The 12,278-nt window shown below is 39.2% G+C and overlaps 1 protein-coding gene across 1 annotated transcript in view; it reads right to left on the bottom strand.

The window, feature by feature from the left end:
- Positions 1–574: 574 nt before the first annotated feature.
- The window catches only part of LOC109268710 (cationic amino acid transporter 3-like), a 215,065-nt gene continuing 203,361 nt past the window's right edge, over positions 575–12,278 (bottom strand). The window contains exons 2-3 of the mRNA XM_053895784.1: positions 3,259–3,324; positions 575–2,771 (exon numbers count right to left, since the gene is read on the bottom strand). Of these exons, the coding sequence (XP_053751759.1) occupies positions 740–2,512 (1,773 nt within the window). The 5' untranslated portion in view covers positions 2,513–2,771; positions 3,259–3,324 and the 3' untranslated portion in view covers positions 575–739. The remainder of the gene's footprint in view (positions 2,772–3,258; positions 3,325–12,278) is intronic.

Here is a 12,278-nt window from a genome sequence, read left to right as displayed (position 1 = left end):
GGGCTCTGTGCTGACAGCTTGGAGCCTGGAACTTTCTTCAGATTCTGTGTCTCCCTCTATTTCTGCACCTCCCCTGCTCGCTCGCTCACTCTCTCTCTCTCTCTCTCTCTCTCTCTCTCAAAAAAAATAAACATTAAAAAATTAAAAACAGAAGTCAAAGCACACATGAAAGCATGCTCAGCATCACTCATCATCAGGGAAATGTAAATTAGAACTACAATGAGATATCACATTACACCTGCCCCATGGCTAAAATTGAAAAGACAAAATAACAAGTATTGGTGAAGATGTAGAAAAAAAGGAACTGTCATGCACTCTTGTTGGGAATGTAAATTGGTGCAGCCACTATGGAAAACAGTATGGGAGTTCCTCAAAAATTAGAAAATGGAACTGCCAAATGATCCAGTATTTCCACCACTGGATATTACCACAAAGAAAGCAAAATAATTTTTAGTTTATTTTAATAATCGTTTTTTTAAATCCAGTATAGAGCTACAGAGACAAATAAAAAGTACACAATTAAAAAAAAAGGAGAAAGAGCAAAGATACACCCTTCACGATAACTACAAGCTCTATTAGTGTTCCCCCACATCAACATCCCAGGGGAAACCTAGATTTCCATGTGCTAAGAGTACCCTACATAATTGTGCAGGGGACAAGACTGCATTTCAGTGTGATGACGTTAAACCAAATATGTACTGGAACTGTTGAGTCCAAGGTTTATAGTTTTGGAACTAACTTAAGTGGGGTTAGTGACCAGGCTGCCCTGGAGCCCATAGCCAAAGTACATGGCAAAACCAATCAACATCCAGATACCAAATAAGATCCAGGCGTCAGCTGTCACCTGCATCATAAGGTAAACATTCATGAAGATGCTCAGTAGTGGGAGGAGAGGGAGAGCAAGGACCTTAAAGGGAAGAGGACTGGGGCTCTGTGGCTGTCTCCAGATGACCCCAGTGATCCCAGTGATGAGCACCAGGAGCAGCACAACCACTGAAATCCACATTGGGTCTCCAGAAAGCAGAACTGGCCACCGGGCCAGCACCAGGCAAAGAAGAATGAGAAGCAGAGCAAGCAGTGAGGAGCAAACACGGACAATCTGGCCAGAGAATGGAGTTGGGGAGTAGATGCCTGGAAAAAATAGTCCTTGTAGAGTCAGCCTGTCTGCTGCAGGTCCATTCTCCTCCTGCATCTCTGCTTCATTTCCCCCATTCCTCCTCTCAGGCTGATAACTGATGATGAGAACACAAAGAGCCACCAGGGAGTAAGCTATCAGGAAAGTAAGTGACCAGAGGTCCACAAGATCAGTGAGTCTAAAGAAGAAGGCCATGATTGGTGCAATAATGCTCAAGATCACAGTGGCCACGATGGGGGTGTATTTGCCTGTTTGGATCCTAGCAAGGACAGGGAACAGGAGGTGATCCTCTGACATCCTGTATATCACCTGACGTATGGGGACCATAAAGCCTGAGATACTGACAGGAAAACCACAGATAAATCCAAAAGCTACAACATAGGAGGCAGGGGCCCAGCCAATATTAAGAAAGGCCTCAGGCAAGGTGCTGCCACGTTGAAGCTTGTAGTAAGGCACCATGAGTGTAAGTGCTGCAGAAACACCAAAATATATCAAAAAGCAGATGAACAGTGAAATCATAATGCCCATGGGTATGGAACTCCAGGGATTCTTGGCTTTGTCAACCCTGGTAACAATACTGCTGAAACCTATAAATGCATAGAAACAGGTAGCTGCTCCACGGAGAATCCCCTCAAAGCCGAAAGGCACAAATCCTCCAGAGCCCAGAGGGCCCAAGCTTGAGGTGTCATTGAGTCCAGCCTTTACGTAGTCCTCTTCTGTGAGCTTCCAGTTGTGCAGGTCCCCCTTAATGAAGCCAGCGATGATGACAAAAGTAAGAACCAAAAGGCTCACCAATGTGAGCACTTTGTTAACCAGGAAAATTTCATCCACCCACAGAGTCAGCAATCCAATGAGCAACAACACAAGGCCCACAACAAAGAAGTCTAGGTATTCTGAAAAGACCTGGGGAACATATGGTGCAATGCTCTCATGCAGTTTCTGAAAGATCTGGATCCCAATCAGGCTAGCAAAAGCTAAGATCCAGGCTCGGACCACACTGGCTATACCACCAACACAGGAAAGGATGAGGTTCCAGCCAGTGACGAAGGCCCAGAATTCACCTATAGTGACATAGGTGTAGAGATATGCAGAGCCAGAATGGGGAATACGGGCACTAATCTCTGCATAGCACAGCCCAGCCAACACAGTAGATAGGCCAGCTACCAAGAAGCAGATCACAATGGATGGTCCTGCTTGATTGCTGATCACCTCACCAGCTAAGACATACACACCTACACCTATTGTGCGGCCCACACCCAGGGCCACTAAATCCAGAATGCTCAGACTTCTGGATGGGTCATCCTCAGCCACCGGTTGTTCCAGCTTACGTCTGCATACCAGCTTTTGACCAATTCTGCGAAGTGCTTCATGCAGCATTTTAGCTGCAACTGAAGAGGATTCCAGGGTCAGAGAGCTGCAACAAGGCCAGGGAACTGAGAGTGTTCAGATAGGGTTCGGAGAACTGAATTAACCCAAGTTGATTTGAGGCTGCCAAGTTCCAAGTCTCAGGCTTCAAATCTGCTGCATCATCTTTCATCTGGTATGTCCTATCCCTTCATAATATCTAAATAAACAATAAATACTTCTTGAACAATGATGCTCAACCAACCAATGCAGCTCAGATATCTCATGTCACCTGTTACAAAACAAATATCACAGAAACAGATATCAAAAGACATCGTAGACAAATCAACCCTGCTTTCCCTGCAGAAAATGTGTCAAATACCTCCCAATATTGTCCTGTTTTATACATCACATGACATTATCCCATTTAGGTTCATCTACCTCATGTAGCTGACTAATTAAGCTGTAATACACAAGAAAGCATGAATTTGTTGTGCAATAATTCACATGTGGGTTGTTTCTGTGGTGTGTATGATGAGCATGAGCTATGACACATTAATTCATTGACTAGACAGCCTCATTACAATTGCAGAACCATTTTTAAAAATATCATCTGAGTTTAAAACACAAATATTGGTCCCTGGCCTTAAAACATTTATCCCCAAAATCAATTATCCAAGGACAAATTTTACTTTGCCCCCCTTTCTCCACATTCTGCATCATCCATTTAGCTGTACTGATGTCAAAGAATATACAGTCCAACCCTTTGCTTTACCCACCTTGGCCCACAGGGTCACTGTGAGAAGAGAGGAAGAGGGAGAAAGCAGCAGGGCCTTTATAACTACCTGCAACAAGGAGAGTGACAGGCTGTGTAAGGAAACACTGAAGAAACAGGTGCAGCAGTCATTCAAAGGTCCATTACTAAGAAAGTTGAAGAGTTTGAAAGGTCATTTTAGGAATTCTGACATTGAATAAACCTCACCCAAACAATCAGACAAAATTTACTGCAATATTTATGTCTACAGTTATGAAAGTGTGCTGGATAGGGAGAAAAAAGTTAGGTCACCTACATCACAGTAGCTCCCAGCCAAAATAATTTCTTCTGTCTCCTCCCTATCTGGGTCCTGGAGAGAAGGTGAGTTCACTTATGCAGACAGTCTCCTTGCTGACCACACTGTGCTCTGTATGGGCCATCTGTGATGTCAGCTGCCAGGAGCCTGGAGAATTTGCCCTGCTCTGTGAACTTTTGTTGAAACACTTACTTGTAACTGCCTACTAATGTTTCAAAAGGAGTTATTTTTAACTGGATCAAACAGTGGTCTGAAGAGGCCAAATATATTTTCCCAATGAAGAAACCTGGATGTGGTTCCTTTTTACCCCTACTTCCCTGCTCCTATTCAAATGGTCTCCACCTCAAGAGGAGCAAAACTTTAGATGAACAATTAATTCACAGAAATTCCCCAGAAATGAGTAGGGGAGAACAAAGAAAACAAAGCCATTAACTCCCCTCTCTCCTTCCTACTCAAGCTTTGAATTTAAGAGAATTTTAGGAAATGTTGGTAAAGCTTTCAAAAGAATGAAAGGTCAATTCAAATTTTTTTAGGTTTATTTATTTTTAATATTTTGGAGAGAGAGAGGGAGAGCAGGGGAGGGACAGAGAAGGAGAGGGAGGGAATCCCAACCAGGCCCTATGCTGTCAGCTCAGAGTCCAATGCAGGGCTCCATCCCACAAACCATGAGACCATGACCTGAGCCAAAATTAAGAGTCAGAGTCTTAACTGACTGAAGCACCCAAGTGCCCCTCACCAATTCCATTTTATGATTTACTCTCAGCATGGGAGAAAACTAAGGAGTATCAATTCTTAACTCATGGACACTACACTATGAATGTGATTGACGTGTCTCCCACCCATCCCCAGGCTTCACACCCTTCAGTGGTTCCTGCTGTCCTTCCTTCATGGTCCTTCCTTCCTTCATCATCTGACCTGTGCTGGTTCCTCCAGCCTCACCCCCTGCCCAGTTCCTGCTCCAGCTGAGAAATTCCACACTCACCCTGTTACCTTTCTGTAATATCCTCTTGTCCCTTCACTTAGCTAATCCCCACTTCTCTTTCAGTTCCCAGCTCAGAAGTTGCTTCCCCAGGAAGCCTCCCCTGATCCTTATGCTTCCGTTCCTGTGACCTCTCATAGAATCTGAATTTTCCTCATGTGCCATTTATCCTAATGTATCCAAATTCCAAGTCAGCTGCCTGCCTCCTCCATTAGACTGTGAGTCAGGTGCTCAATAAATATCTGTTGAACAAATGTGCAAACTGAGAAAAGAAACCTGAAAGAACACAAAATCAAAAATTGCTATCTCTTGACTTTGAGATAACAACTTTGTAGCCAAGCAGCCTTTATAAAATGGCTCAGGTAAAGATATAAATGGTATTATCTTACTTGTAGAAGGAAAGCAAAATGAAAATATAATGTGAAAACTAACTTTGATATAACCTTCACCACACATCATTCATGGAAGGTATAAGCCACACATAGGTGATAACCATTATTTGCCAGAAGACTTGTTTTAAAAATACCAGGCTGCCTTGGGTTATAGGCAGCCAAAACCCACACCCTGTTATAAAATTCCTATTTTTTTGAAGGCATCATTTTCAGGACCTATAATCTAGGAGAGATGTCCTAAGGCAGAGGTTCTCACTTCAGGGGACAGAGGGAGGCATAATGGAGACACCTAGAGACATTTTCAAACTTTATATCCTCTCCCTCTGAAGATTCTTGTCCAGTAGTTCCCATGATTGCTCTAAACCACCCAACTGACAAGAAATGGTCCTCAATTTTAAAAGGAAGAGATTCTTTTTTTATGTTAATACTAAAAGGTACATGTTAAATCTATGTAAAGTAACATTAATATGTATTCAATATACATTATTGAGAGAAAAAAAGAAGTTGCAAAATTATATGTACAGTACAACTCTATGTAATATTACATAATTTCCATGAAATCTATCTCTATAAGTATATAGTTATAGATGTATATACCTCTAAAGAGGTATGCCACACACTGGGATATCTGCTGATAGGAAAGGATTGAAGTTTTGTTGTTGTTGTTGTTGTTGTTGTTGTTGTTTAATGACAAAGATTTCTTGGGGCTCCTGGGTGGCTCAGTTGGTTGAGCGTCTGACTTTGGCTCAGGTCATGATCTCACTGCTTGTGAGTTCTCTCTCTCTCTCTTTCTCTCTCTCTCTCTCTCTCTCTCAAAAATAAATACACATAAAATTTTAATGAAAAAGATACCTAATTTATTTAACATAAAATGTTATTTACAAGTAATCTGTTCATTCTGGCATAGCAAGATATAGCATGATACATTTATCACACAATAATAAATTTACTTTTGTATTAATAATTGACATTTTGAAAGGCAGTTAAGAAAAGAAGCCCAAAACTTCCTACTGAGTCATGACGACTGAGTTTGTCATGCTTGCCATGCAGGTCAGAGTAAAATCTTTCTTTCTTTGTTTCTTTGTTTCTTTGTTTCGTTTCTCTCTCTCTCTCTCTCTCTCTCTCTCTCTCTCTCTCTTTTTCTTAATTCAAGTCAGTTAGCATAAAGTGTAGTCTTGTCTTCAGGAGTATAACCTAGTGATTCATTTCTTACACATAACACCAGGTGCTCATCCATAAAAGTGCCTTCCTTAATGTTCATCATCCATTTACCCCATCCCCACACCCACTACTCCTCCAGCAACCTTCAGTTTATTCTCAGTATTTAAGAATCTCTTATGATTTACCTCCCTTTCTGTTTTTTCTTTTTAATTTTTCCTTCCCTTATGTTCATATGTGGACTTTCTCAGATTCCACATATGAGTGAAACCATATAATATCTTTCTCTGACTGACTTATTTTGCTCACTATAATACCCTCTAGTTCCATCCATATTGTTGCAAGTGACAAGATTTCATTCTTTTTCATCACTGAGTAGTATTCCCGTGTGTGTGTGTGTGTGTGTGTGTGTGTGTGTGTGTGTGTGTATCACATTGTCTTTATCCATTCATCAGCCGATGAACATTAGGGCTCTTTCCATACTTGGGCTATTGTCGATAGTGCTGCTGTAAACATTGAGGTGCATGTGCCCCATAAAATGAGCATTTTTGTATCCTTTCAATATATTCATAGTAGTGCAATTGATGAGTTGTAGGGTAGTTCTACTTTTAATTTTTTGAGAAAACTCCATACTGCTTTCCAGAGTGGCTGCACCAGTTTTCATTCCCAACAGCAGTGCAAAAGTGTTCCCCTTTCTGCACATCCTCATTTCCTGAGTTGTTAATTTTAGCCATTCTGACAGGTGTGAGGTGATATCTTATTGTGGTTTTGATTTGTATTTTCCTGATGATGAGTGATGTTGAGCATCTTTTCATGTGTCTATTAGCCATCTGGATGTCTCCTTTGAAAACGTGTCTATTCATATCTTCCTCCCATTTCTTCACTGGTTATTTGTTTTTTGGTGTTGAGTTTGGTAAGTTCTTTATAGATTTTGGATAGTAACCCTTTATCCAATATGTCATTTGTAAATATCTCCTCTCGATTCTGTTGGCTGCCTTTTAGTTTTGCTGATTGTTTCCTTTCATATGCAGAAGATTTTTATTTTGATGAGGTCCCAATAGTTTATTTTTGCTTTTATTTGCCTTGCCTTTGGAGATATGTCAAGTAAGAAGTTGCTGCTGCCTAGGTCAATGAGGTTGTTGCCAGTTTTTTTTTCCATAGGATTTTGATGGTTTTTCATCTTATATATAGGTCTTTCATCTGTTCTGAATATAGTTTTGTGTATGGCATAAGAAAGTGTCTAGTTTCATTCTTCTGCATTTCACTGTCCAGTTCTCTCAGTACCATTTGCTGAAAAGACTGTCTTTTTTCCACTGGATACTCTTTTCCTGCTTTTTTTTTGAAGATTTGTTGGCCATATATCTGTGGGTACATTTCTGGGTTCTCTATTCTATTCCGTTGATCTATGTATCTGCTTTTGTGCCAATGCCATACTGTCTTAATTATTACAACTTTGTAATACAGCTTTATGTCCAGAATTGTGATACCTCCAACTTTGGATTTCTTTTTCAGCATTACTTTGGCTGTTTGGGGCCTTTTCTGGTTCCATACCAATTTTAGGATTGTTTGTTCTAGCTCTGTGAAGAGTACTGGTGTTAGTTTGATAGGAATTCCAATAAATATGTAGATTGCTTTGGGTAGTATAGACATTTTACCGATATTTTTTTCCAATCCATGAGCGTGGAATAATTTTTCATTTCTTTGTGTCTTCTTCAATTTCTTTCATAATCTTTCTATAGTTTTCAGCATATAGATCTATTTCCTGTTTAGTTAGATTTATTACTAGGTATTTCATAATTTTTGGTGCAATTGCAAAAGGGATTGATTCCTTCATATCTCTTTCTGTTGCTTCATCATTGGTATATAGAAATGTGTCCAATTTCTATACATTGTTTTTATATCCTGAAACTTTGCTGAATTCATGTATCAGCTCTAGTGGGTTTTGTTTTGTTTTTTTTTTTTTTGGTGTAGACTTTAGGGTTTCTATGTAGGGCATCATGTCATCTGTGAGGAGTGAAAATTTGATTTCTGCCTTTCTAATTCATATGGCTTTTATCTTTTTTTGTTGTCTTATTGCTGAGGATAGGACTTCCAATACTATGTTGAATAACAGTGGTGAGAGCGGACATCCTTGTCATGTTTCTGATCTTAGGGTGAAAGCTCTCAGTTTCCCCCAATGAGGATGATATTAGCTGTGGGCCTTTCATATATGACTTTTATGATGTTATGGCATATTCCTTTTATCCCTATTTTCTCCAGGGTTTTTATCAAGAAAGGATGCTGTGTTTTCTCAAATACTTTTTTTGCATCCATAGAAATGATCATATGGTTCTTATCCTTTCTTTTATTAATATGGTGTATCATACTGATTGATTTGTGAGTACTAAACCAGCCCTACAGCCCAGAAATGAATCCTACATGAGCATGGTAAATAACAATTGTAAAAATTTATGCTCCAAACTTAAGCACACCCAAATATATAAATCAATTAATCACAAACATAAGCAAAATTATTGATAATAATACCATAGTTGTGGGGTATCTTAATACTCCACTTACATCAATGGACAGATCATCTAAGCAGAAAATCAATAAGGAAACAGCTCTGAATGACACTTTGGACAGATGGACATAACAGATATATCAGAACATTTCACCATAAAGCAGCAGAATATGCATTCTTCTCAAGTGCGCATAGAACATTCTCCAAAATAGATCACATATTGGGTCACAAAACTCCCCTCAACAAGTACAAAAAGATTGAGATCATACAGTGCATATTTTCAGATTGCAATGCTATGAAACTTGAAATCAACCACAAGAAAAAATTTGGAAAGACCTCAAATACTTAGGAGGTTAAAAAACATCCCACTAAAGAATGAATGGGTTAACCAGGATATTAAAGAAGAAATTTAAAAATACTGTACATGGAAGCAAATGAAAATGAAAACATGACAATACAAACCCTTTGGGATTTATAAAAAGTAGTCATAAGAGAAAATACGTTGAAATTCAGGCCTATCTCAAGAAGGAAGAAAGTTCCCAAATATACGTAACTTTATACCTAACTTAATACCTAAAATATATCTAACTTTATACCTAAAGGAACTAGAAAAGGGACAGGAAATAAATCTCAAAGCCAGCAGAAGAAGGTAAATAATAAAGATTAGAGCAGAAATAAACAATATAGAATCAAACAAAAAGAAACAAACAAAAAACAGTAGAACTGATCAATGAAACTAAGAGCTGGTGTTTTGAAAGAATAAACAAAATCGATAACCCCCTAGCTAGACTTCTCAAAAAGAAGAGAGGACCCAAATAGATAAAATCATGACAAATGAGGAAAGACCACAAACACACCACAGAAACACAATTATAAGAGAATACTATAAAAAATTATATGCCAACAAACTGAATAACCTGGAAAAAATGGACAAATTTCTAGACACTCACACACTACCAAAATTCAAACGGGAAAACATAGAAAATTTGAATAGGCCCATATCCAGCAAAGAAATTGAACTCGTTATCAAAAATCTCCCAAAAAGTAAGAGTCCTGGGCCAGATGGCTTCTCAGGGCAATTCTATTAGACATTTAAAGCAGAATTAATAACTATTCTTCTCAAACTCTTCCAAAAAATAGAAATGGTAGGAAAACTTCTGGACTCATTCTCTGAAGCCAGCATTACCTTGACTCCAAAACCAAAGACCCCACTAAAGAGGAGAATTACAAGCCAATATTTCTGATGAAACTGGATGCAGAAATTGTCAGCAAGACACTAGCAAATCGAGTTCAACAGTACATTAAAGGGAAGAAAGAGATTCTGAATTCTTTGATCACAGGAAGGCAACGCAGTTTAGGAGTTAGGAGTAAAGGCTCTGCAAGTAGAGTGTTCAGATTCAAATCGCACGTCAACCTCACACTGGGTGACTCTGGACAAATTAGTTCACCTCTCAGGGATTAAGTTTCCACAACTTAATCAAAAGCCTCAGTCAAAAGAGAGTAAAAGTAAATATTTCATAGGGTTTATGTGTGGAGTAAGTGAAATGATGCCTGTAAAGTACTTAGTTTTGTGCCTAACATACAATATGTAGTTAATATAATCCACCCAATGTTTAATATTGAAATCTGATCCAAAGTACCAAAAATCTGATAATTAATTAGTCTTTATAAGTGTCTAGTATCAAAATCACCCACTAAAACTCAACCCTGTCATCTAGCCCTCATGAGAAAATGGAAGAGTTTTATTCCATATATTTCTCCTTGAAACTCTAAGGGCTCTAATTAGATACCTTTATACATGCTGGTGCTAAACACTTGGTCCTAGACTGGCTGAGTTAAACCAGGATTGAAAAATTCAAGGCTCAAATACAGTAACAACAACAACAACAACAACAACAACAACTTTGCCTACAGATGCCTCATCTTACAGATGCCTCATCTTATTTCAGGGGCAGTGGTGGGGACATTAGAGGTAAGAGAAATGAACATTATGTCAGAAATTTTGGATTCCAGACATGGCTCTTCTGTTTGATAACATAAACTAGGGTGATTTTTTAATCTCTCTAAGTGTCAGTTTCCTTATCCACAAGGAAGCTTACCTGACTTCCCTTATTGGATCCACATGAGAATTCTGTAAGAAGATATAAACTATCTGACACTGCTGGTGGGAGTGCCACCATCCTGAAGCACAGTCTTAGTGGAATTATAAATGCACACACCCTCCTACTTCTCCCAGGTAAACACCCCAAGGAAAGTCTCTCCTGAGTCCATAAGGAGACTTATATGAGTGAGTTCATTACAAGACTGTGTGGAAGCAAAATGTTGGAAGCTTTGCCAGCATCTGTTACTAGAGGAATGTATAAGTAACATGTGCTGTATATGCATAATGAAATACTACACAGCAGTCAGGAATAATACTGTAGATTTATAGAGCGTTACTTGGGTAGATTTCAGAAACAATGTTAGGTAGCAACAGTAAAAGCAGGATGAGGTGTATAGCACAATGTTATTTATGTACATTTAAAAACAAGCAAAAAAATTATGTACATTTTTCAAGAATACACATGTATCTGTTAAAAACGTCACATCGTTTTTCTGCTCAAAACCTTCCACTACTTTCCCTTTTTATTCATAGTATAAGCCAAAGTCTGCACTTATAATGGCCCCCAAATCTGACAGTATTTGTAACTGACCCAGCCACCTTTCAGCCTTCTGTTTCTCTCTGCTCCCACTCATTGTTCTCTAGCCACTGGCCTCCTAAACATTCTGGCCTCCTAACATACCAGATAAAAACCTTTGTACTTGCTGTCTCTATAACTGCACCACTTCTAGCTCACATATCCACATGGTTGATTCATTAACTGCATTTGGTGACATACCACATTTGTAGCATATCCTTCCCTAAGCAACCCATAAAAAAATGCAGTCTCCCACTAACCACCCACAAGGTACCTTATCACCCCGCCCCTTTTTTTTCCATGGTACTTATCACTACTTAAGGTACTACATGTTATATATTTGTTCATGATTTTTCTCATTCAAAAATAATGCAAGCTCCATGAAAACAGGATTTTTTTTTATTGTTTTGCTCCTGACTGTATTCCCTGCATCTACAACTGTGCCTGACACAGAGTCAACACTGTGAATTTGTTTGAGTGGATGAATGTATCTAAATACACATATAGATCATAGATTGGAAGAGCATTTATACATACGCTAAAGAAATTGTCACCCCCCTTGAGGAGGGGATACGAGAATAGATCATAATGAAAGGGGGAAATAAAATCCATTGACACAAGGCCTGACAGGAAGCGATGGTGCTAATAATCCATGATTAAGGCAAGGTTGACTCCACTCTGTGCATTTCAGGTTCAACAAAGGAATTTCATGAGATGATGATGTGAGAGGATGAGGTTCAGAGCCTGAGAAATGTCAGGCACTAAACAGATTTAAATGGAAGGAAACCGGAATCCTATAATCTCCAGGACATGGAGAATACAAGGAAGGAGGGTGCTAGAGGAGGGTGGAGAACAACTGAAGATCAGGCATACCTCCTACCAGTTACTCTGAACTCATCTCACTTTTCCTAATTCCTCTTTCTCCTTTAGTCCTTCAACTGTCTCTGGAGGCTCCTTAATGGACACTAAGAATGCTTGTACCATTTTTCTCTCTCTGGGGAACCATCTCCAGCCACCTA

The sequence above is a fragment of the Panthera pardus genome, unplaced genomic scaffold (genome assembly GCF_024362965.1).
Source record: "Panthera pardus isolate Hobbes unplaced genomic scaffold, ASM2436296v1 HiC_scaffold_6, whole genome shotgun sequence".
In the NCBI taxonomy this organism is placed as follows: Eukaryota; Metazoa; Chordata; class Mammalia; order Carnivora; family Felidae; genus Panthera; species Panthera pardus.
This window is presented reverse-complemented; position numbering and strand designations above follow the sequence as displayed.